Source organism: Canis lupus, chromosome 11 (genome assembly GCF_048164855.1).
Source record: "Canis lupus baileyi chromosome 11, mCanLup2.hap1, whole genome shotgun sequence".
Taxonomy (NCBI): domain Eukaryota; kingdom Metazoa; phylum Chordata; class Mammalia; order Carnivora; family Canidae; genus Canis; species Canis lupus.
Window position 1 is genome coordinate 51,181,731 of NC_132848.1, and position 25,534 is coordinate 51,207,264.

At 49.3% G+C, this 25,534-nt stretch overlaps 1 protein-coding gene and 1 long non-coding RNA gene across 4 annotated transcripts in view; one reads left to right on the forward strand and one right to left on the reverse strand.

Moving 5' to 3' along the window:
* The window catches only part of PRKCE (protein kinase C epsilon), a 487,671-nt gene extending 476,742 nt beyond the window's left edge, over positions 1-10,929 (forward strand). The window contains exon 16 of one of the 2 annotated variants that reach the window (XM_072768231.1): positions 7,718-7,833. Coding sequence is in view for 1 of the 2 variants with exons in the window: in XM_072768230.1 (XP_072624331.1) it covers positions 7,718-7,864 (147 nt within the window). In the remaining variant the exon portion in view is untranslated. Of the gene's footprint in view, positions 1-7,717 lie in introns of both variants that reach the window. The other variant, XM_072768230.1, reaches the window with a different exon arrangement.
* Positions 10,023-24,812, reverse strand: LOC140600167 (uncharacterized). 2 transcript variants are annotated; one of them, XR_012003356.1, is made up of 4 exons: positions 20,294-24,812; positions 19,402-19,512; positions 16,485-16,676; positions 10,023-14,955 (listed from the first exon to the last, which is right to left on the reverse strand). It is a non-coding gene; the product is annotated as an uncharacterized lncRNA (long non-coding RNA). The 2 variants fall into 2 exon arrangements; XR_012003357.1 differs by lacking the exon at positions 19,402-19,512 and having other exon boundaries at positions 10,100-14,955.
* Positions 24,813-25,534: the final 722 nt, after the last annotated feature.

The window sequence follows — 25,534 nt, forward strand, 5'->3', positions numbered from 1 at the left end:
GGAAAAGACAGGAAAACTCTTAGAAGTACAGAGACTAGCTCAGAAACCACTAAGAGCTGAACTGGAATCCAAGGGAGGGAAATTAATGAATTACATTTAATAAAGCTCACTTGGCAGTCTGGGTTATACCCATGCCCCAGCCAGATGGCCAAGCAGTGGCACTGAGTCTCGGATGTGGGGCCAGCATCACTGTTATGTAAAGCTCCTAAAAATCCAGCATGTAGCTCCCTCATGTGCAAAAATATAGAATATGGGGATTTGGGATACTTGGAGATAGATGCTGTAAGAGCCAGATCTAGAAGTTTTTATAAGAAGATAGCTTGTCGACACTTGAGGGGGAAATGGTAATCACTCAGAGCCAATTAACTTCCATTCTAGACCAGTAGAGCAGAGAAATGAGGCAGGCATTATGTGTCTTTATTCCAGCAAAGCCATTGAAAGTCTCTGATATCATCCTCCTGGACAAGATGGAAAAAGGGACTGTAGCTGGTCAGTTCACAGTGGATTTAACAACAGTGTCCTCCAAGGGTGCTAGTGGACCTTTCAGCTTTGCAAGAGGGCTCTCTGGAGAGGGCAGGTCAGAGGGCTGGGCTCCGAGCCTGAGCCTGCCTTACACGGTATTGTCATACGCTCCTTAACAGAGTAATGGGGGGTGTGCCAGTCTTGTTTTGGGATGACACAGAGCCAAAGGATATAGCAGAGGAGATAGATGATAGAATTAAATTAACGTTATATTCTTATAGTACTTTAGAGTTTACGTGAGCTTTCCCTGTTACGCTCTCTTAGAACCCTCGGCAAGCTAGGTACATTTATTATCCCTACTTTCTTGGTTACAGACTGAGATCAGAGAAGTAAATTACAGAATCGTTATTTATGGTGATCTCTATAAGCCAGAAATATGTACCAAAATAAGAAGAAATCAAAGCTAAATGTAAAGGATTACATTTGGATTTTTTAAAAAATCCATTTCAGAAGATTGACATTTGCATTCATTTCCTGGGGCTGCCCTTGGAAAGAACCAGAGACTGGGTGCCTTAGAACAGAAATGTATTGTTTCAGGGTGCTTGGGTGGCTCAATGGTTAAGCATCTGCCTTTCGCTCAGGTCGTGATCCCAGGGTCCTGCTTCTCCCTCTGCAGGGAGCCTGCTTCTCCTTCTGCCTAGATCTCTGCTTCTCTGTGTCGTGCATAAATAAATAAAATCTTTTCAATCAACCAACCAATCAATAAAAAGGTCAGGGCGGCTCAGTGCCAGATGAACTCTGTACATCTTGCCCTGATTTGTTTAAAGAAAATCTGAGAGTATGACCAATTCTTGGTTCACAAAATTAAGAGGAGGAGAAAGGGATGGAGGATTATGTTTGGAGAAATTTCTAGGTAAAGGATAGCTAACTTGAAGTTCTGTTCTGTTCCAACCCTCATTTTTGCCAGGCAAGACCCTATGCAGTTATATAGTCTTTATTTCATTTTACTTCACATGTGAGCATGTCTGTATAAACATACCCACGTGTACTCTGTTATTTAGAATGTGTGGTATAATGAATATACATGCATGTGCAAAGATTTGGTTAATGGATAGTGAGCAAGTATTCTAATTATTTGAATTCTTGCTTTTCCTTTTCAAGTATTTAAAAGAGCAAAGTGGAACTGAAACAAGAATATTGACATTTCAAAGCCAGGAGGAATTTGGGGTTTGACTATTACGGTGAAAGAAATTGGTTCCAGCAAATGGATATTATGTTCTGCTGTGTCCCCTGCTTTGCAGGCGGTACCTTCAGGGATCTGAGAGGAGCCGGTGACCCATATGACCTATTAGAAGGGGCCTTGTGCATGACCCAGGAAGTGCCTTGGGCACTGGGAGGGTGTGGGATAGGGTGAGGCTGCTGTCCGGGAGGACCTAAGAGGGCATTGGAACCTGACATGGGACCTAGACAAAAAAAGCTGGCATTTTGGAGATTGTGTGGAGATAGCATGTCCCCCCACCCCGACCCCCATCCCCATCTGGTTGTGCGTGTGGGTCACAGTGACCACTCCCTTGCTCTTGTCATGCCAGGTAGAGGCAAAGAGGTGGGCAGGGCCCAGCAGAGTGGCCACATGAAAGCCAGCCCCGTGCCCCAGCCTGTAAGATCAGGGAGTTCTCTGTGTGCTTTAGAACAAAGTCATCTGTTGATCTCGTAATCAGATGAAGACAGAAGCAGAAATCGTTGGCTCCTCTGAAAGCTCGTGTTTATGACTTCAGTACAGTAAGTGAACGCATTGCATCAGCCAGACAGGAAGCGAGCATTCGGGCCGTCTGCCCACGTCCGTGCTGAGGTCCAAGCGCTACCACGGCCGGCTGATCCCCAAGCCCTCAGCCGCCTCTGGTGACTTACAAGGCAGGCCCAGTGGCTCAGCTTCTCGGATGCACCTTCTCCAGGGATCTGGAGCGACCCGTAACTGTTTCCATGAACTACCTCACTCCCCCATCACAGATACCAAAGATGTGCCCTTCCCCCAGAGTTAGCCCCAGACCCCTCAAAGCCCAGGCCTTGTCTCTGAAGGGATGCCAGAGGGAACGGGAGTGTCCTTTCCTGTAACATCATCCACAAGGGGTAGTGACAGAAACTGCCCTTAGCCCATCCGTCTTGATGGAAATTTCCCGAACTCTGGCTGAACCTGTTTGTGTTTGTCTCGTGCCAGCCATCAGGGAAGCCCCATGCCCCAAGCTGACCACTCCTCAGGAAGGAAACCCCATGAACTAGGTAGGCCTCAGTCTACCTGTTTCTCTGGGCCTCCCTGCTCTAGGCCCCGCGTGGGTCAGATGTCAGCCATCTCACCACTTGGCCTGCACACTCCCCCAAATGAAAAGCCCCTCTGGTCTAACAGCTGCCAGTGGTCCTAAATCCAGAGCGCTTTACCAGCTGTAGATACAGTAGCAGCAAGAGAGGTGCATTCACTCCTTTTCCAACAGATATTTATTGAGCGTTCACTGTGTGCTGGACAAGGCACTAGGCTGGGGATGGAAGGTGACTTCAAACCAGTCCTTGTCCCCAGGGCTCATGGATTAGTCAAAAAGGAGGAGGATACGTGTGATCCGTGCTGTGATGAGTTAGGAGAGATGACGGGCCACCCATAAGAGGCATGGAAGGACAGGAAGACTGCTTGAAAGAAGGGCATCTAAGTCGGAATGGGAAAGGTGAGAAATTCAGCTGGGTGATGAGGACGTGGGGCCGAAGATGGGATTGGGAGAGGGGCTTGCAGGCCAAGGATTAGCTATACAAAGGCTTGGAGTCAGGGAAGCCAGTGAGTGAATCCAGAGAACCTCATGGTGCACAAGCGCCTAGAAGAAGTGGGCAATTAGGTGAGGATGAGACCCTGAAGGACCTGAGACCCCAGGATTTTTCCCAAGAGCTATTGGGTACCATTGGAAGAATCTCAATCTCTGGAAAAAGCACTGGGAGGTCAGGTAGACAGTGGCTCTGCACTAGTTCAGCATTTGGAGGCATACAGAGAAATGTAAGACTCAGTCCCTCCTTCGAGAAGCTCATGGCATCAATGGGCAGATCCCACAGACTGTGTTGGTAACAGCCAAGCTGTACCTGATGCGTGCCCATGGCACACAGGTGCTAAGACTTGGAGGCGCCTTTATTGGGGGCCCGTTATATGTTGGGATCTCCAATCAGGCACCTAACATCTGACATCTCATGGAGTCCTCAAGGCAGCCTTTTTACCTCCGTTTTACAGATGAAAAGACTAAGTCTCAAAGAGTGACTTGACAAAGTATCATGTAATCAGGAAGGGACAATCCCAGGATAAGAGGGCAGCCAGCGCTCTCTACCCTACTCTGTGTCGCCCCCCCCCACCCCGAGTGTGGGACAAGGATGATATGGGAAGGGCTTTTTGGAGGAGATAAGGTCTGAAGAGGTCCCAGATCACCTTTCAGGCTCCACTGTGCAGGCTAAGAGTCTGACATTTATATTTTAGGGGAGATTTATGGGCTGACCAAGGATCCAGGCAAACAGGGAGTATCTGTCAGGCTTTGCCCATCTTGAAGTTGAGTCTTCTGCTTGCTTAGAGGAAGGCAGAAGCTTTTCAAAGAATAAAATCAGTGAATAAAGTAATCCCCAATCCTCTTTAAATTGGAAGATGCTGGGATGCCTGGATAGTTCAGTGGTTGAGCGTCTGCCTTTGACTCAGGGTGTGATCCTAGAGTCCTGGGATCTAGTCCCACATCGGATTCCCCACAGGGAATCTGCTTCTCCCTCTGCCTGTGTCTCTGCCACTCTCTGTGTGCTTCTCATGAGTAAATACATTTTTTAAAAAAATAACAGTAATAAGTAATAAATTGGAGGATGCTGTGCATGCTGTCTCCATGCTGCTAATAGCGGATGGTGTTTCCCAGAGCCATTTGCTTTGGAAAACTTCTCAAGTCTCTAAGGCTAATAGTCAGGAATTGCACATAGTGGGGATGTTGGCTTTTTGAATTGGGAATAATGGACATACACCTAAAATGCTTCTAAGGATCTGGAAAGGCCTGCGCTAGGCAAGGATATTTTTCTATAGAGTTCTTAAAGAGTGGCACAGTCACTCGAATGCTACTGAGGATTCTGTGGCCCCTGGAAAGCCCAGAGCTGAACTAGATGGCTCCCCAGACTTGCATGAAATGGAGCCAGAGGTCCTCTGGGAAGGACACCCCTAGCTGAGCTTCACTGAATCTGGTTCCCGGGTCTACAGTCAGCAAGTGGGGGAATTCAGACAGCCTGTGGAATCTGGCCCCACCGCCATGCTCGGCTTACCTCTGGAAATGAAACCGGTTTCCATGACTAATGGACACTAATGACTGCAAAGTGAAGCACAAGCAGTAGATACACGGGGAGGAGCGATGCCAGAGCAGCTCCAGATTTCCCGAGGTTCTCTGTACACCTGCTCCCCTCATGCATGAGCAGCGAGCAGGAGCCGGGAAAGAGGGGTCCCTGCTTCCACAGATACCGGAGAGCCAGGCATGGCCCACCCTTGGCGATGTTACAAAAGTTTTCCACCCACCCTAGTCCCTCCTGCCTCTCCCCTTCACCCAGCTACTACCACCCCTTCTGCAGCTCTCCATCCCTGCCTGCCCACCAGTGAGGGTACCTCCTGGTCACCTTCTGGGATGATGCTTAGTGCTTCCCAAGTCACTCTCCCCTACCCTGCTCCTCCTTCTAGACTCATTTTACCCAGCACAGCAACCCCTTCCTCAGTCAGAGTGATCCATCCCTCCTTGGACAGAGATGTTCAGAAGAGGCATCAGCACACCCTTTCCCCAGGCACCAGGCCTCCCATGTCACTGTGGCAATGGGCTTGGTATTCATCGCAGAAGTTCCTGTCCACACAAGGCCCCCTTTGCCTCTTGCGGTGTACACACCAGAGGTGGAGACCAGATCATCCTCCTGCCCAGGAGCCAGGCCTCCTGGTAGAAGTGACTAAGCCACTTCTTTGCTTCCCCATCTCAAGGGCAACACTCACATCCTTCCATTTCTGGTCCTGTTTCCATCTCTTTTGTCTCCCCTCCAAGGTCTCCGAGACCTACTGACTATGTGGCTGAAGCCCAGAGAAAACACACCAAGCAGGACTGATGATGAGCTGAAAGATTTGCTCCTCCCTGCTCTGTGCTAAGCACCCGATTCTGACCTCAGCCTGGGGTGATCTGCAAACATGCTGGGCTCGCCCAGTGTCGGTCACCCACTCTCGCCCCAACCCACAGCCTCTCCTGCCAGGCTTGCCCGCTGGCAGGCCATTCTGGCTCCATTAGAGCCCAGCAGCCTGGCCTAAATGTCTCCTGGTGGGCTTCGATTCTTGCCATGTCTTTGCTCTTCTCCAGGGACCAGCTCTCCCGACGTTCCATGCAGCATCATGCAGAGACCTGGCTTTGACCCTGACTCTGCTCTTAGCTAATCGGGTGACCCTGGTCAAGTCACCAAATCTCTTTGAGCCACGGTTTCCTCATCTGTAAAATCAGGATAACAGTACCTGCGTGTTCCAAGGATCAAGTAAGGAAACGAATGGGAAGCTGCTTCGTAAACTATAGAGCTGCACGCTTCCCAAACTGTGTCCTGCAGAATGCTGCTCCTGAGGGAGGTGTGGAGAAGCTATTCAGGAAAAAGAGAAAAGGAAGGAAAAAAAAAAAGTTTCCTGTCACGTTTGAGGAAGGCTGTCCTAAGCAAAGTGAACCAGGTTTCTTGACTCTAGGACAGAGGCTTTAATCCACCAGCGTAGGTGGCAAATCTCCAAGAGCTGGGTGCAAAAATAGCTTTGTCTCAAAACCACTTTTTTTCACAGACTAATTATTAACATCTTTTAGGTCACTAGTTTCCACAGAACAAAGCATATATTAATATTATTCTTCCTACAAATAATAATGCTAATCTTTCCACTAAGATTTACTCTGTCACCTTGGTCACTAATCCTGGTAACACCAGTTAAGCAGTGCCTGGAAGAGTACGGCAGGAGCTCCTGCAAGCCCATGGGCATTGAGCCATGTCCTGCGGGCCGGGGAGCTGGCAGCAGAGGCCCCTGCAGCTGGACTCACCGTGTCTCCCTCCATCCCCATGCCCGGCTCTGCCCCAAGCAGTTGGCTGACCCCCTTGTCCTGCTCCACATCTCCCGTGGTCCTGCCCCACCCCCCACCTTTGCCCCATCTCCCTGCCCAGGTGACCTCGTCCCATCTCTGCCAACACAACTGTAACTCATTCTTCAAGTCCCAGCCAAGTCCTGACTTCTCCGTGAAAGTTTTCCTAACTATTGCAGGGTATGTTCTAGACAGGAACACTGGCTCCCAAATGCACTGGAAGTCCCGGGAGGCGGAGAGCATCATTTACGCTCTCAGATTCTCTCCCCAAACCAGGATTTGTTTGGTTGCTGCCCTCCACCCGCCATGGACCACAAGCCCTACTTTGGGAACTTGGGCCTCCAACTGGGTATGGGTCCTTCTGAGCTGGGGAGTCAGTGGTGGGATTTTTTTTCACGTGTCCATTCATTTGGTAGATGCTTATTGTTGGGAACCCAAAGCTGAATAAGCTAAGAGCCCTGCCTGTAGGGAGCTCTAGGTCAAGACAAACACACACAACTCATTGCAAGTCAGCGTGTTGAGCGTAATCATAGAAATAATGTAAGAGTGGAAAATAAGGCTCTTAGTGGGTGCAGGTAGGGATGGAGGAAGGCCTCCCAGAAGATGGCCTCCCGCCCCCCCCCCCCCCATCCTCCTCCTTACAGAGAGGATGTCACATGGAGCAGACCTGGGAAGTTTATGGAGGTCTACCTCTAGAGAAGAAAGAGCCTTGGAGACTCTGTGGGAGGGAGATTCGAGTTTGTTCCCTGGGTCACAGAGATGGAGGTCTCGATGGAGCCAGAGGGTTAGACTAGGAGGGGAAGTGTGAGATCAGAACTACGCATCCCACTCTCCCAGACACACGCACGCTACCCCCCACACAACAGTCTGTGGGAATCCCACTTCCCTGCTTTTCCATCATCCCGTCTCACCCCTTCTTCCCTCTCACCTGGACTCATTCTTCCTTTCCAAGTCCTCTGCCACCTCCTGGTCCTGGGGCCATCCATCGTGACCTCATCGGAGCAGCCCTGCGTCTGCTCTCGGTAGCTAGCGGCCTGCTTTGGTGAGAGGCTGGTCAGTGTGATGCCCACTCCCCGTGGGGGGCCGTGGGGAGGAAGGTCAGCCTGGAGTCAGTGCTTTCTCTTTTCTTCTCACAGAAAACCAAAAGAGACGTCAATAACTTTGACCAAGACTTTACCCGGGAAGAGCCAGTACTCACGCTTGTGGATGAAGCAATTGTGAAGCAGATCAACCAGGAGGAATTCAAAGGCTTCTCCTACTTTGGTGAAGACCTGATGCCCTAAGAAGCTGCTCCAGGTGGACTTTGGTGATGCTGCAGGAAGGGGTGCCGAGGAGAGTCCTGTTTCTGGAGGCTCAGAAGGCCTTGAACTGCTTCACCTGTTCTCCAGAGCCCAAGTCCCTCGTCTGCCCTCTATTTATTGCGTTCCCTTACCCCAGGCTGGCTCCTCCCTCTTCTACCCGGGGACCAGAGGAACTCTTGGTTCTTATCTCACCGGTAGTGCAGAAGTGCGCAGGGTCGGTAGCCAGCTGGACACACCGCGTGTTTGGTCCATCGGCAAGCCTGTCTCCATTCCTCGGGGGCCCCCAGCAGTGACACAACTTCAGTTCTTTTACTTCAAAGAGCAACCCACATGAAAAAAACAAGCAAATAAGAAGACCCTGGCTCTGCAATTGGATCGAGGGTCCCGACAACTCTCACTTCTCCGTCCTTCCTTCCCCCGCCTGCCACCCTTCTGTCCGGGAGAGACGTGTGCTTCTCCAGCTTGGGGGGTGGGTGCCGTCGGGACCTGCTGTGAAGGAGACAGGCCTCGAGGTGCACGGGTTGGCTACCTTGGAATGGCTCGTTCTTGCTTGCTCTGGTTTTAGCTTTGGGCCATGCCAAAGTTGTGAGAGCACGGATCTCATGGAAGAAACCACTCTTTGTAGAAAAAGAAATTTGCTTTTGAACTCGATTAACATTTGAAAAATCTATTCGTGAATTGGCTTTCTGATTGGCCAAAAGATATAAATTCCAATATTAATGCAGGTAGATATTAAAGGGCTAATATACAATGAGAAACCAACTGTCCAAGGTTCATGCTATTAATGCTTTCATGGCACTTGGGGGCCGGAAGAATTGAGAGAGAAGGAAACTAGTAGTGTTCCTCATTCTTCAAGTTCTGCCTAAACACAGAGGCCACCCCAGCGATGGCCCAGACCCTGAGGTTCTAGTGAAACTCACTCCCAAATTCTCCTTCCAGTTTCATTCTATGCTCCCAGCATACGCTCTATTTATTTCCCGCAACGGTGTGTTCTTTTTGCGCACTTCTACGAAAATGGTAGTACTACTGTGTCGTGGTTTTTAGACATTACACGTGTAAAGTGAAATATGAAATATCTGCTTTTGAGACAAGCAGAATGAGGCTAAACATGGGTTATGTGGAGGGTGTCCAGAGACAGAAGAGCAACTTGTCTGAAAACTGACAATGTGGCCCGATGTACTTGGAGTCGTGTTTCTGTGCGACCAGCGGTGGCAACTCATGTGGACACTATTTAATGGATGTGATGTTACCTCCTGTAGATATGCTAACAGTGTTACATTCTTTGATTTCCAAGGGTTCTCTGTGGCTTTGTGTATATGTTTCCCAGAGGTCATTTGATTATCTATTTTACTGAACTGATTTAGCAGGGAATGGAATCCATTCCAACTGTTGCACGTGGATTTCCCAGCTGCCCCTAAATATATATACTTGTGAGTGGCAAAGTGGCACTAATGAAGCTTTTTGCCCTTTGTACATTTGAGATTTTTTGTATATAGTGTTTGCTGCAAGGCCTGTGGAATTAATTCATTGAATTTAGAGGTATCAACTGCTGCATGTTCAGGCATATTATAAAACTTTAGTCTATGAAAGAATAATTATAATAATGTCCAGGTGCAATACTCTGTAAGCGTATTGGTTCAAGTTACCGAGAGATAAGGTGTGTTTCTTTCTTTCTGGAGGGTGGGGAGGAGTCCTTTATGTTGTTTATTTCATTTTGGGTTATTTCAAAAGATGTAAACATATATTAAGCTAATTAAATCTCACATCTGGTTCTCCTGTGCTCTATTATGCCCTGATAGAGATGGGGAAGAGAAAGGAATGTTTCTGATGGTGGTTTCAAAGCTTGGACGGTGACTGGCTCGAGCCCATAGAAAGCTGGTGTCCATATTTGCATCTGGCTGGTCATAGCCTTTGTTACTAACGATGACATTCAGTTCTCTTTTGATTTTAATTTTTTAAAAACTCAGGTGTAATTATTATCTGTTCCTATGATAATTTCAAATATTATACTATATCAATCTGTGTGTTTGGCGTACCAGTGAAGTGATGAAGAACAGTAGATTAACTTAATTTATCTTCGGTAACTTGACATACTGGGGAGAGACTATCTTCTGGAGTTGAGTACAAGCACAGAAACATCTTCATGGTGGCATCATCTCATTTTTTAAGAAGACATGACAATACTGCCCGTCATACTCATGCATCACTACTGCTCTGTTTTTCCTCTGCTTCCTTCACCATGAGGAACTTGGAACAACCAAGCAAGCTCTAACTGCAATGCCAAGCGGCCTGCATCAAGGCCTCGGGGGTGTTCCCTTGTCAGCAGCGCTTGGGCCCTTCCTACAGGACAACTGGCATTTTTGCTGGAAAGTCAAACAATACATTCCACCCGGCAGCTCCAGGCATTCATTCGCGGGGTGCCTGGCCCAGAGATGCCCCCTTTCGGCACCAAAGCTGGGCTGGCTGGGACACCTCCTGCTCGGGGCCAGAGCTGATCAAGTTCTCACACGGGCAGGTTCAAATCCCATGTCGTCTATAGAAAAAAGCTTGTGTGTTCCTTGAGTATTCATTGTTTCCTTTCAGTTTTCACAAGGGTTAGGAAGCGGACGCACTGTTACATTTCTTTCTAATCTATCCAGCTCTTGAGTGCAAAAAAAAAAATGCCAAAAAAATATATGAAGGATAGCTGTTCTCCTGTGTTCTCTCATTATGGACTTTGTGAAGTGGAAACATCATTTTTTTCCTCCAAAGGTGAAAAAAAAATGCATTCTTGCTTTAAAAAAAAAAGGCTAAAAAATTACCTCTTTTTAAATTATGTGCAAAATAATTCTGGCTAAATATAAAATGTATTCAATCTTAGGGTTTTTTTTTTGTATTGTGATGCTTTATTTGTACATTTTTTTTTCCTTTCTGGATGTAATTTTAATCTCTTGCCATTCATTAGTGTTATTTCATTGTAAACATTATTGTGCCAAATGTACTGTATTCAAAAGGATGTGAATGTGTATTGTTTCAGAACCTAATAAATACAATGGCGTTAAATCTTATATCTGGGCTCCAGTGAGCATTTTTATCTCCTTTGTGAGGGGGCAGGGTGGCACCAATGGATTTTTGTGCCCTCTGTACGCTAGAGATTCCAGATTCCAAAACCTAGACATGGTTTCAGCTTTCCCCTTGCCCTTTGAAGATGCACAAAGGGTACAAGTGGCCATAATGGCTCGCCCCAGCCTTGCCTCTAAGCTTCTGGTCTACCACCCCAGGGATGGAGGGGGCCTGAGTAGATCAGATGCGGCTCTGGGCCGTCTGGGTGTGGAGCAAAACCACCCCCATCTGCCTGGGAGTGCTGGAAAACAGACAAGTAAAGCAGGCAGCACCCTCATTTTTTTGTCTTTCTAGAGAAGCAAACACTGAAGCCAGTGCCCATTCAAGCCTTGTCAAGCTTGAAGAACTCAGGCCTTTGGTGTCCAGGAAACTCCTCCTAGACTGGAACCCCTTGCAGGCTGGGCCTGGAGCACAGCTGACCCCTGGGGCTCCGGGTGTTAGCTCAGGCCTGCCTCCCTTGCTTGGCCAGTGTCTGTGGTCATCATGGTGGCTCCTGGGCTCTCCGGTTCCTCCTTTGTGCCTTTCTGACACTCCACTCCTGTCGTGCTGCTGCATCTACAAGCCTCCTCCTCTTCTTTCTCCAACACAGAGTTTTCAAGAATATTTGAACTCAAAAGTACACTCTTGAGTACACTGAAAATTGCCAACTAGCCCAAGCTTTGTCTTCTTTAAGAGTCATGGAAGTGATTGCGGTTTTGCTGTTTGTCGTCCTCCAGTGAAGGGATGGTCAACCTGCCACCATTTCAGCCCTCAAAAGTGATTCCTCATAAGCCTGCCAATGACTGTGGTATGTCATCCTGAATGTACTCTCAGTTTCCCCTCTGCAATGTCTCCTGCCTGCCTGGAAATGTAGCAGGGATCTCCAGACTTTCTCAACAAGAAAGTTATATATATATATGTTTTCCTCCCTGATTCAGGCAAGTGTCTAGGTAAGTGACCAAGGAAAAGCAGACATCTTGCCAGCTTGTCTGATTAATTTAAATAAAAGGAACTATTCTAGGAAAGTCAGAAGTCTTCTCCAAGCATGTCACTGAATGAAATCTGGCCAGCCTACGCCTTCCTTGCCTGGTGACCCATAAGAGACAGCTCCAAAGTCCTGGAGGTGAAGAAACTCATCCTCCCAAATCTATCTACTCCATAAATCACATTGAAGCTATAAGAAAGGTCAATTGCTGATCAGCATCCCTGGTTTGGAACCTCTGTCCCCACCCCCAGCCACGTTCCAGGAGAGAAAGCCACGCACTGGTAGATCTGTCCCTGGAAGCCGTGGACACAGGTTCCTGGCAAGGCTTAGATGACTTCTAGAGCTACTTCAGGGAAGCCTGTTTGAGTGGCTTTGCCCTTGAACTGAGAAACTGCCAAAGAGATTCCTTATAGAATCAATGAGCACATTGCTCCTTCTCCATTTCCTTGTACCTGAAGAGAGTCCAGTGCTTGGGTTAGCAGCAGCCTGAAGATCCCCATGGGATAAGATGACTGAGCCACGTGACATGCGTTGTCATAGTGCTTGCGATGGCAGAGATGGAGTGGAAAGAAGACTTAGACGCCATATTATGAAATCTGTTTCTTACTTAACAGCCCTTTAGCCTCAGCGATGATACTACACTTATGGTACATTGGTTGTAAGCAATACCTGAAGGATGGGACAGCTGTGCCAGTCAGTATCTCCTCCAGGGATGGACAGCTGATCAAATAGTGGTGGTTCTCTTTTTTTTGTTGTTGTTCTATTTTGGTTTTCAGAAGCCTGCTACAAGTGCTTCTGCTCTCTCTTATCTCCCATCAACACCTGGAGGTTTTGTCACTAGCATAAAGGATTCCAGGAAAATATTTTCTCAAGGAAAATGGTGGCTTGTTAACTAGCATAAAGAATGTTAGAAAGGTGACGTTGGTGATATTTGAGATAACAGATGGGCAAAGATATTTAAGGACAAATCTCCACATTTAAAAACAAGAAACACAATGTAAGAAATAGCCTTCTACTTCCCTACTGATCCTGGCAGTGCAAATTTAAATCCGTGCAATGCCAACTTACGCCTGCCAGAATAACTAAATCAAAAGGCAGACATTGGGCAGCCCCAGTGGCCCAGCGGTTTAGCACCTGCCTTCAGCCCGGGGTGTGATCCTGGAGACCTGGGATCGAGTCCCACGTCGGGCTCCCTGCATGGGGCCTGCTTCTCCCTCTGCCGGTGTCTCTGCCTCTCTCTCTCTCTCTTTCTCTCTCTCTCTCTCTGTGTGTGTGTGTGTGTGTGTGTGTGTCATGAGTAAATAAATAAAATCTTTAAAAAAAAGGCAGACATTTTCAAGTTTCAGTAAGGATGTGGAACAGTTGGAACTTTCGGTGTTTCTGGTTTGAGTATAAAATGCTACAACTGCTTTGAAAATTTTTTGCTACTAAAAAGACTACTAAAGCCAAACATGACTACCCTTGACTCAACAGAAAAGTCTATCAACTATAGAATAAGAAATCAATTGTGGAGTATTTGCACAGTTGAACTCTGGAGAGCCATGAATCATTTATAACTACGTGCAGCAACGTAGATGAATCTGGCGACATAATGTAGAGTTTACGAAGCCAGGCACAAAGGAAGGCAGACTGTATGATTCCATTTGCATAGAGTAGCAAAACAGATCATCTGTGCTGCTAGAATTCAGGCTAGTGGTTGCCCTTGTGGGCAGGGGTCATAGTGAGTAGGAGGGGCCACCAAAGACCTTCTGGGATGCAGGTTAAATTGTGTTTTTCTGAGTGGGAGCTGCCAAACAGCTCTGATCACTTTGTGATAATTCACTGAGCTGTACCCTTCGGATTGGTGTACTTCTAAGTGTATGATATGTCGATAAAAAATTGTTACATGCCAAAACCCCCCTAGGATGACTTTTGTCTTTCACCATAGGGGATGGCACCCCAGGTGGGTCCCGTAAGCTGCCTGTGTCCCCTGGCTGTCCTAGCGGAGCCTTGGTTACCTAACTCCTACAGCAACCTAGTGTGTGGCTGGCACAGGGTCACATTTGACCTGGGGGGACCACTTCTTCAAGGCACTATTGGAAACACCCTGGCTGACAGAGCTGGAACTTCATGGAACTTGCTGAACGGCCACAAGACTCTTCTATGCCTGCTTGCTAATAAAATGTCCATGTGTCTCAGAACAGGGTCTGCGAGGTCGTTAAGGAGCCACTAAGCCTCCCCCTTTGGCAGCTACTGAGATCACCAAAAAGAACCCAGGGAAACGCATCACAAAAACCAGTTCAGGGAGCCCACCTCAAGAGGGTCAGCTGTAGCGTCTTCCGCTTGGGCAGGCAACCGTGCCTTTCCAAACCTGTTTCCACAGTCATCAAATGGTGATAACAAGACCTACTACCTCAAAGTCCTCTTGCAAAAGGGCAGTGAGATAAAAGGTTCCAAAGCACAGAATCTAGAACTGTCGCTATCCTTTCTCTTCCCCAAGGCGCTCTGGTCACAGCCCAGCCTGCACCGCGGCAGTGTGGCCTGGTCTGCTGATGACTGCTGTCCTGTCCTCACTCTGCTTGGTTTTTCCCTCATCGTCCAGGTGGCCTGCCCTCGGCTCTCCTGGGGCACCAACACACCCCACCCCACCAGTGAAGAACTGTCGCTGGGGCAGAGAAGGAGCAGGGGGGATAACTGAAGACAAGGTCTTGGCGCTCAGGGAACCTACAACCAGTGGAAGATGGGCTCGGCCTATGCAGAAGAGCAGCATAAGGCAAACGAGAGACAAAGATAAGCTCTGTAGATGACTCCAGGGAAGTCCAGAGAAAGGTTTAGGTTTGTGTTATCTAGGCAGGCTTCCTGGAGGAGGCAATGGTGAGGGCACTGAAGGATGACGAGGCTGTGGGCAGACAAAAGGCAGAAAAGGGCCTTCCAGGTGGCCAGTCAGCTAGTTCAGGCAGCTTGGTAGTCAGCAACTTTGCTGCGAGCATCTTCACCCCATAACTTAATTAGCCATGAGGCAATTTTCCTGTAAAAGAAACATCATGAAAAATACAAGAGAGACTTTCATGAAAGAGGACATCATAAAAAGTGAAACGTGAATAAAAACATTAAAAAGACTTTTCTGTGAAATTCAGAATATTTGAATACATTCAAAATGTATAGTGTAGATTCATGGCAACACTGTTCACATAACTTATTTTATTTTGTGGATTGTACAAAAGTACTTGTCTTCAAAGCCTTTCCATCCTAATATTAGGATGCTATATGTGTGTGCACGCACTGGTAGGTTTGTCTCCTAATTGGGCGTCTCACTTTTTCTTTCTTCACTGCAATGTCTTCCTTCGCTGAGAGAGGTATGTGTTTCCAAGTACTAGGATCCATCTTTATAACTGAGCTTTGTGTAGAGCTGTGAAGGCCTTTTACACCGCTTTGCTCCTGGCGTATTGTCATGTGCCCGTTGCCAGAGACCCAAAGATCTATGGGAAATGTGGGTTCAACACTCTGTGTAGCTGTATAGACCATCATGAAGGCAAAGATTTATAGAATATAAAAATAGGGTCACCAGGGTGGCTCGGTGGTTGAGCGTCTGCCTTTGGCTCAGGGCGTGATCCCAGGGTCCTGGGATCGAGTCCCACACTGGGCTCCCTGCATGGAGCCTGCTTCTCCCTCTGCCTACGTCTCTGCCTATCTTTCTCTCCGTGTCCCTCAAGAATAAATAAATAAATCTTTTAAAAAGTAATAATAATATAAAAATGGGCACATTGCATTAATGAAGAAACAAAACTAAACCATCTACCCGTTATTTTTTTTTAATCTTTTACAGCAAAATGGTCTTATGGCTCACTAGTCATGTGGCAAAAAATGCTTGCAGCAAAGATGTCAATGACAAAGATGCTTACGGCAAAAATACCAGACCCACACTCAGCTTGGAGTAGCATAGAAGGACCCAGGTGGGGGACCGGAGTCCCAGGGCAATGCTGCAACTTCATTTTTCAACATGAGATTGTCAGGGTCGCTGGAATCCTTCCAAGTGGCTTGACGGTCTCTGTAGGTGGGACAGTCTCTCAGAGAGCCCTGCCCTGCCCTGCCCTCAGTAGAAGGCTGTCTTTATGGATGACAGGAGAGATCATATTTCCCTGCCCACCCTGATCAGATCCGGTCACGGCTGCCTGAGGACTGAGGTCAGGTCAGCCTCAGTTCTAGAACCCAAATGCAGAGTAAACTGTTATAAACCTTACTGCTTCTCAGGCCTTCTGCACGGGGGAGCAGTTGGCCACCCACTGCCCTCTAGGCTCTGAGGGGGCCCTTTGCTGGGTACCGGTTCCAGAATCTCACCATTTATGCTTCCTTCTTTGGGTTGTTAAATATTTAAATTTAACATGCATCATCCTTCTTTGTTCCAGACATCGTGTTAGGCACTAAACGTAAGTAACCCATTTAAGCCTCACAAAAAGCACATGATTTAGATGTTGATCATTTATATGGTAATTAATACTCCATTTATCCCCCTTTTACAGAGAAGAAAACTGAGAAGTCAGAAATTATGTAACTTACTTAGTCCTTACAACTCTGTGAAACTGTTCTGTTGTAATAAGCCCATTCTACCGATGATGGCCCAAATTGTCAGACCCAGTGACAGGCCAGGTCGGATAACACAGCACTGTTCGTTTACTCATTTATTCCACAAATGTATTCCACAAATACTCATAGAGTTCCTACCACGTGCCAGCCATTCATCTAGAACATCTTCAAACCAAACAGATGGAAATTAGTGCCCTGGGGGGATCCCTGGGTGGCTCAGCGGTTTGGTGCCTGCCTTCGGCCCAGGGCATGATCCTGGAGTCCTAGGATCGAGTCCCACATCAGGTTCCCTGCACAGAGCCTGCTTCTCCCTCTATCTATGTCTCTGTCTCTCTCTCTCTCTCTCTGTCTCTCTGTGTGTGTCTCTCAAGAATAAATAAATAAAATATTAAAAAAAAAAGAAAAGAAAATTGGTGCCCTGACACAGAATTTATGTGGGGGTGGAGCCTTGACAGGCTATAAGCAATAAATGTGACCATTAAGTGTATCGTATAATGTGTAAGAAGGTCAAGGCCTCCGCTAACGTTTGAAGCAAGAGTACGAATGGAGGTCCAGATTGTAGGGCTAATTTTTTTTTTAAGTTAAAGCCCAGGTATTGTTAGTAGTATGTGCTTGTCCCGACGTCCCTTGACCAAAACACCTCCATAGGGCAGCCCCGGTGGCCCAGTGGTTTAGCGCCACCTTCAGCCCAGGGCCTGATCCTGGAGACCTGGGGTCGAGTCCCACATCAGGCTCCCTGCATGGAACCTGCTTCTCCCTCTGCCTGTGTCTCTGCCTCTCTCTCTCTCTCTCTCTCTTTCTCTCTCTCTCTCATGAATAAATAAATAAAATCTTTAAAAAAATTAAATTTAAAAAAAAACTTAAAAGATTACTTAAAAAAAAAAAAAGACAAAACACCTGCATAAGCCTCCGTGACTTAGTGCTTACCACCTCCAGGGCTTCTAGCTACACTAAGGGGATCCACTCCTGAGGACCCATCCTAGTGGGTTCTGCTCCTTAAGAGGTGACAGTGGTAACACAAAAGGCAGCGGATGAAACCAAAGCAGGGGTGAAGCTGGACACCCCTCCCCCGTCTTCCCCTACAGCCCTCCCACTTAGCACCCCGTGAGCTTGGGCCCACCGTGGGGGTAGGATCAGAAGACCTTGTCCTGGCCACCCCTCCTTAAAAACCGTGGTCCATGCTAATGTCCTTGCCGAAATGGCCCACCCAAGATGTGCATGGAGGTGTTTAATCTTGTGTGGACTCTGGGTAGAGTGGGGGTCTCCTGGGTGATCCTCGGCAGGGGAGGAGTCTAGCCTGGTGGGGATAAACGCAGCCAAAGGCAAGGTGGGTGGGGCTAAGGAGGAAGGTCTGTCCTCCCAAATCCTATCACCACCCACTGAGGCAATGAGGAGCTCCTGGAGCTGGGTGGGGAGTTGGTGCACCTGCAGGTGTGGAAAGGAGGTGCGGGGAGGGTGCGGGGATCTGGGAAGAGGCAGCAGCAGCAGCTGGGAGCATTTGGGCTGCAGGGGAGCAAACTGGATTGCTGTGGGAACAGATATGGCTCGCCCTGTCGCCCAAGCACCCCTCTCATGGCTGTGCTCTGTTGGAGGGAGGGAGGCTGGCTTCCGGTGTGCCTGCCAAGGGCCAGGCGGGCACTGTGCCCCCGGGGAGGTGCTGTTTAGGTCCCCAGCTTGAGGAATGAGGGCTCTGAGGCTCAGAGAGGTCAGGAAGTCGTCCAAACCACACAAGCAGGCCCCTGCAGACGCCAGACCCAAGCCTGCGATTTGTATCTGCGTCTAGTTGGTGCCAAAGGCCCGGCTCTACCCATGGGGCACCTGGTCACTGCCCCCACACAGGTCCTGCAGGCTTTTTGCTTTTTTTCCCAGAGAAATGTCACCTCCGTGTGAAAACATACAATTGTTTGGTGGAATTCAATTTGTGTTGCTCTCTCAAAAAGCTTTGAATGTGAGCGCTGAGGCCTGGCCAGGAAACAGGCAGAGGCCTCTGGGAATTCCTTCTCTCCTGCCCCACCCCTCTTCCCCATGCCACCTCCTCCCAGCAGGGCCCGGAGAGCTGGTCCTTGAGGCCGGCACAGCCTGCATCCTCCACCCACAGACACCCCTCCCACCACCAGCCAAAGAACCCCTCCCTATGGACTATTCTAAGCAGGAAGCCAGTTTTCAGTTCACTGGAAAACAGGAAATGCCTCCAAGGGTCTGAAGTCTCTTCGAGAAGGGTCTGTGTCCCTGGCCAGTTGCTGAGCACAGACACAAGGCCACCCAGCCCCCAGCCCGGAGAGTGAGATCCTCGGTGCCTCTCACCAGCCCCTCTGTCCTGGCACCCGAGCTGACTCCATCCCCTGTGCAGGATACAGGTCATTCTGGACTAGGCCAGAGCCCTCGGGATGCCGGGGATGCTACAAGAAGCACCAGAGAGGCTAATGAGCCTCTAACTAGAGACGGAGGCTGACCTCTCACCACTTCCACCCTACGGACTTCTAATCCCTGTCAGAGATTGGTTGGCCCCCGACAAAGCCTGACTTCCTGGTCCTTTCCTATGGTTCACTTCCTCATCCTGGCTACACACTAACCCTCTAAACTTGACCTTGTCAGAAACTAACCTTTAGTACTAACCACAGCTTCACTTCCTAATCCTGGCCACGGACCAAACTCAAGTGCTTGCCAGGCTCCTTATCCATTCAGACATTTATTGAGCTTCTACTGAGTGCTAAGTGCTATGAGCCCAGCACAGCCTGCCCAAACCTACAGCCTGTGGGGGGAGGTAGGCCTCATACATGAAGCTCTAATCAGATTTGGAGGAGGGGAGAGGGTGGTAGGAGCCTTGTCGGAAACTCCAGTGCTGTCACTGCCTCCAGTGTGCTGGGTGACGTTGGATTGGTACCATCACCTCCTGGGTCGGGGGCTCCATGGGTTCCTCTGCAGTAGGAAGGCATGCCCAGATGGTCTCTGAGGTCCCCATCCTCCATGGTGCATGCCACTGAGGAAAGCCCGAAGCAGTCTAGAATGTGAGGCATCACTGTCAGTGTTGGGAGGCTATAAGGGATCAGGCACTTCTGGTTCTATGCAGTAGATGGGGGTTCAAGGAATCCCTCGTCCATTTGAACATTGGTTTTTGGGTTCCATCATAGATGGTGGGTCCCTGACTAGATACCACTAATATTTCTTCCTGCCTCAGCTTTTCCATCTGAAAAGAGCTGCGACACCAGCAGTTCTGGACTCTGGCTGTCCTTGTGGTGACCCAAATGGTAGAGGAAACAGGATAATTAGGGATGGAGACCACCCAGAGAACAGGAGCTTCAAGCTCACAGTCTGATTCCCCAAAGGGCACGGGGATGGCAGTGGGCAGAGTGGAGACTGGCTGTGAGGGGAACAAACCACTATTTAGAAACCTGCCGCCATTCTCCCATCATTAGCTGAATTAATAAATTCACCCCTTAATAGCTGCACAATGCCCGGAAGTCCACCATCAGGAGCAGCAACCTCACGTGCAGGCACTGCCCCGCACCTCACCTGCACGTAACCTGTCCCTAGCCCCCCATGCAGGCCTGCTTCCTTTACCAGCCATCTTCCCATATCAGATGAGAGCAGGATGGTGAAAGAACAGCAGATACTGATGGGGAAGTCTCCCAGGGCAAGTAAAGATAGATGGGTCTAGAGGAGGTGAGGTCTGAGGTCTCCTGTGGTCTCCAAGACCTTTCCATGAGGTCTGACCTATGAGTAATCTGTCGCTGTGTCCTCAAACACCTCAGAACTGAGCAGCTTAAAACCACAGACGTTACCTCACAGTAACTCCCAGTAGGTCAGGAATGCAGGCATGGCTTAGCTGGAAGCTTCTCCTCAGCATCTCCAACCAGTCAAGGTGGCAGCTGGGGCTGCAGTCTCATCTGACGGCTCACCTAGGGGAGGGCCTGCTCCTAAATCACCGCCGCAGCTGTGGACAGGCCTCAGCTCATCACTCAGGATATTGGCCAGAGGCCTCCTTCAGTTCCTTGCTGGCCGGGCCTCCCCACAGTGCACCTTGCACCATCACAGCTCACTTTCCCCCGAGCGAGAGAGCAAGAGAGGGGACTCAAGGTGGAAGCTACAGTCTTTGTGATGTCATCTTCAAGGTGACATCCCACCACTTTTGCTGTACATATTCCTCAGAAGCAAGTCACCAGGTCCAGCCCACACCCACGTGGATGGGATTCCACAAGGGCATGAAGATCAGGGGACAGGGAGCATTAGGAGACAGGTCAGATGCTGCCTAACGGGATCCATGAGGCTCTCTCTTTTCAAATATATCTCTGTGATACTGGATCATCTTCATATACCTCACCCAAAAGAGATTTCATGAGGAAGCTTCTGTGACAATCCAGCCATCCTCTATAAAGCTGCACATGGAAGAGATTTGTAGAAGTAGAAAACAATGCCACCATATTGATAGATGTAACCCACATTAATAAAGGCTCACTGGGATCCTCCTAATTTTTAAAAGAATAAAAGGATCTTGAGATGTATAGATCCTGAAGGTTAGAGCTAGGAGACTGTCCATGGAGGGCTGCCCTGGGGAGTGAGGGGGAGCGTGCCAGTGAGAAACTTCTCAGCCCCCAAACACCTTAGATGCCTGGATGCCTGGGAAGGAGGCGGCCACACACAGTGAGTGAGACGAAGGGCCTATAGTCTAACTTTCACTTTCTTTACAGTTTTGCACACAAAGTGTCTCTGAGTATCTGTTGTCTTGCGTTTAGGTGCATCAATAGGTTCACCATGCACACATGTTAGTTGGCACGGGCATGTGTGTGCATGAGCTTGCACAGGCGTATCTGAGCAAGCACATGTGAAAGTTGTCATGTGTATGCAGATCTGTGTGTGCATGTGCCAATTAAGGGGCCCCTGGGAGTGGGCAGGGCCTGGCCAGCGGGTCCAGAGGCGTCCTGCTACAGGCCAGGGTGGCAGGGCCCACCACCTCCGCAGCCGTGTATCCCTGCAATCCCCTCTGCCCTCGGCCTCTGCACTCAGCATGACTCTCAAATATTTTCATCTTCTATGGGAACTTCCTGTTCAGCTTCCTGTTGTTCTTGGGCTTTTCTTTTTCAATTGTGTGTGTGTGTGTGTGTGTGTGTGAGTGTGTGTGTGTTAAGGTTGTAATTCTTTTAATCTGCCTTTTTATTTTGCCCAGAGTGGCACCATGGTCCCCAGCCACCTCTGAGAGGAAGATGCCCTGCAAGAGCAGGCCAGGTCCTCGGCTGCAGTTAGAGGCTCTCGGGCATCGCACCCGGGGAATAACCCCTCCTTCCATCCAGATTGATTACGGCTTTTAAAACCCCAGTCTATTCTGTAGAAATTGTTCTGTGCAACGGGCAGCAGGAGGGGAAAGAGGCCTGAGGGGAGCAGAACTGGCCACCCCAAATATGCCTCTCTGGCATACGGATCATTTTGAGCTGCTTATTCTGAGAAAGTGTAGACACAGGAGAAGCTCTGAAAACACAGTAGACTCACCCTCTTCTAGGGAAATTCATGCTGAGAAAGGAAAGCGCCGTTTGTCCCGGTGTCTCCCTCTCAGTGCTAGGAAGGGAACCTCTGCCAGTGAGAGCTTTTCCCCTGGGAGATTGATCTGCAGAGCTGGGCGACTATCTTTCCTTACCCTTCGTGCTCTGCCTTTCCCCTGCGTCGCCTCCTCACCCTCCGGAAGCTCCAAGCCCCTGCCCCTTCCTTACTCAGGAGGGTCTATAAGCTGCAGCTGGCTGGTCACCTTTTGAGTCTCCTATCTCTGTGGGGCTCCTGACTGTACATGCCTATGTAATTTAAATTGGTTTTTTTTTCCCTCCTGGTCATCTTATGTTAATTAAATTCATAGACCAGACACAGAATCTAAAAGAGTAGAAGGGATCATTTTTTCCTCCCCTGCAGGCCTCTGGGCAGATTTCTTGGCGGGGAGGTGGGCAGGGAAGGCCTGGTGAGGGCAGTACCCCAGGTCTGCAGGTGCAGTGACACGTCAGTCCTGCCCTCCACCCACCTCTCCCACTGCCGCTGAAGCAGTGCAAGGAAGCACAACTAACAAAGAATGGGGACTATGTCCAGAGCCCAGCCTCAGCACAGCCCAGCAAGGCCTGGGCCTCACCCCCTGGCCAGCCCCATCCCCCAAATGGATAGTCCTCTGCACAGACAGGTACCTGTGCTCTTGCTGTCACTCTGTGCCTTTCATTTCGTAACCACCCTCTGGTGCACCAGATTTTTCTTTCACACTGTCAACAAAATCCTCCAGGATGCCTTCCCTGACACCCCTAGGTCAAGGGGAGAGCTTCATCCATCATGCCCCCACTCCAGAGCCACCTCCCCACGTCTCCCTCACCTCCTGCTCCTATAGCTGGTCTAGTGATTGAGCCATCCTTGCTTCTGCACCCTCTGATCTCCTGCGTGTTCTTGTTCCCCCCACCCACCCCGGCCAGGCCTATCCCTCCAGGCCAGGGAACTGCCTTTAGACCTGCTCCCCTTTCCTCTTGGCTTCTCTTCTAGATGCTCCCAGAGGACAGATCCCAGTCTGGTTTTCTCACTGTTACTTGCCTGGGCTGAGACCTAAGAAAAAAATGGTCCTGAATAAGGATTCGTTTTCCTTGTTGTTTGCTCTCCCAATGCGTTGACATGACAAACTTACCCAGATTCAACCTGTAATAGTTGATGTGCTTCCCCCCACTCCTCCAGAGGGATTTGCGTTTTAGCTGGAGATGAAACCCAATCCCAAGAAAGAAATCTCTGACTGTGGAGTTTCAGATACCCTGGCGGAGATGGTGGATAGAAGATATGCAGGGATACCTCAGGCAGAGTCCAGCTGCCCGTGACCGAAGCTAGACCACCCCACTTCTCTTGCCTGCCTAGAAAGGGAAACCAGTCTCCTCCCAAAAGGGCCCCACACAAGTGAGAACTAGAATTATCATTTTTGAATATTGTTTAAGTAAAAATGGGGACTCTTGGGCTCCATCCCTCAACTTATGAAATCAGATCTGAGGTGGGTGAGCGGCGACGGGGGTAGGTTTCAAAGGTGATCTGATACACAAGCAGGCTGTGAAACTCTCCTCAGGTGTCTAGTGTGTCCTGGATTTCTAGCTGCGGGACTGCCGTGGCAGGTGCCTCCTAAATGCATGAGGAACTGAATGGGAGACAGGGAGATGCCACAAAAGGAGCACAGGTTCTGAGGTGTCAGGGATCTGCCACTTGCTAGAGGACACTGAGCAAGCTGCTTGCATCGGCAACATAGAGACCCTCACCCCTTCCTCACAGGGTCGCTGGGTGGGGAAAAGATGCCAACCATGCCCAGGGTGGCTCCTCGTGGGACGCGAGGGAGGTACCCCAGAAGGGTGTGGAAGGAGAAACCCCTCAGCTGATCTTCAGGACCTGGCGGAGGGCTGGCACCCACCATTGCTTAGGGTCTTCGCTAGCCAGCCTTGGCCTGCGGGGGCCCCTTGAAACTAGTGTTCATGCAGCCCACCGAGATGGTTCCTCTGGGTCCAATCCGAGAAAGCAGAACACTTGAAGCCTGTTGTTTATGAGCAGGAATAGGGGACAAGCCACCACTTCCTGGTCAAACCATCTCCTGTAGATGTTCTCTCTGCCCAGACACTTATGTCCCGCTGAGGCTGCTGCTCTCTGAAGCCACAACAGTCTGAAGGGATGCAGTGTGAACTGAGCCTGTGACCCACACTCACCTCCTGGCAGTTGTCCTGCCCTCACTGCTGCCTCCCTCTGGAAACTTCCCTCAGGAGCCACTGAGGGAACCTCCCTCAAAACCAGCTCAACATCCACCATCTGCCTTTATTTAGACTGATAAGGCTCTCGTCGCCCCAGAACCCCAAACTGCCAACCAGGGATTCAAGATGGTAGTTTGAGATGTTTTCTTTCCTCCGAGCTCTCCTCAAGCCACTAGCTAATCCCCGACGTACTTCAGCCATTACATGTGTCCTCAAGGGTCTTCCTGCTCTGATCACTCCTGGGCCCAGCTTTATCCAAACCCTTGCTATTTGTTCCTCCTCAAGCCTTCCCATTGGGCCTCTGTCACCTCAGACCCACCTTGACAACCCCCACACACCCTCAGCCTGTGTGCCCTAGGCCCCCTCTGAAGTCTGCTCATCTCCTGAAGCCATCCTGGGTGGAGGCAGCTTTCTGCCCCTCCAGAGCTCAGAGACCTGTTTTCCTTAGCCTCCACTGACATTCCCAAGCCTTTTTACACTTTCACCTTCCTTCCAGATCCCAGCTCCTGTGACACTGACCCCATCTCACCATACCATCTGCACCCACTACTCCTCTTCTGACCTCCCTGTTCTTCCCTCTCATGTTGAAGATTCCAATTGTTGGCTCATCGTTTCCGATTCATGACCTCATTCTAAGAAACAGTAACATCCATGGAGCCTCCACATCTAACGCCCTGATCTCCCAGTTCCCTGCCCTCCCTACCTCCAACTCCAACTTTCTTCCACCCCAACTCAGCCACCCCCACTCCAATGGTCATCCTATTCCTCTTCAGCCCCAGTAACTGTGGCATTTCTGAAACTCAACCACAAGCCTCAGACTGTCTCACCACAATCTTCTAGCCTTCTAGCCAACAGAGCACTGAGGTTTTGTGTTCCCTCTGCAACTCCATTGAGACTTACAATCCAGTGAGCCCATCACCTCTTCACCATCTGTCAGCCTTCTTTAGTCTTCAGAGTCCTCTTTACCTGGCTGAGAGTCCATCATCATTATAAATACTATCTTTCAAACAATCTTAGCTTCCTTGGGGCTTAGCATGACTTATCTGGCAAAATCCCAAACTTGCTTAAATCCAGCAATTTCACTGTGCCTTCTACCCCTGAGCAGCTAGGTATTGGGTGAGAAAAATCACAAGCTTTAGCTCAAAGGTATCCCCTTAGCTTCACGACTACCAAACACAATGGCCATTTAGCTGCTTCTGGCAATCATTGGATGATTCCCAAAAGAGTTTGTTCTCCCATTCTAGGGAACGGTTAGTTAGTACCTTTCTCTCTTGCTGAACTTTGCAGCTAATC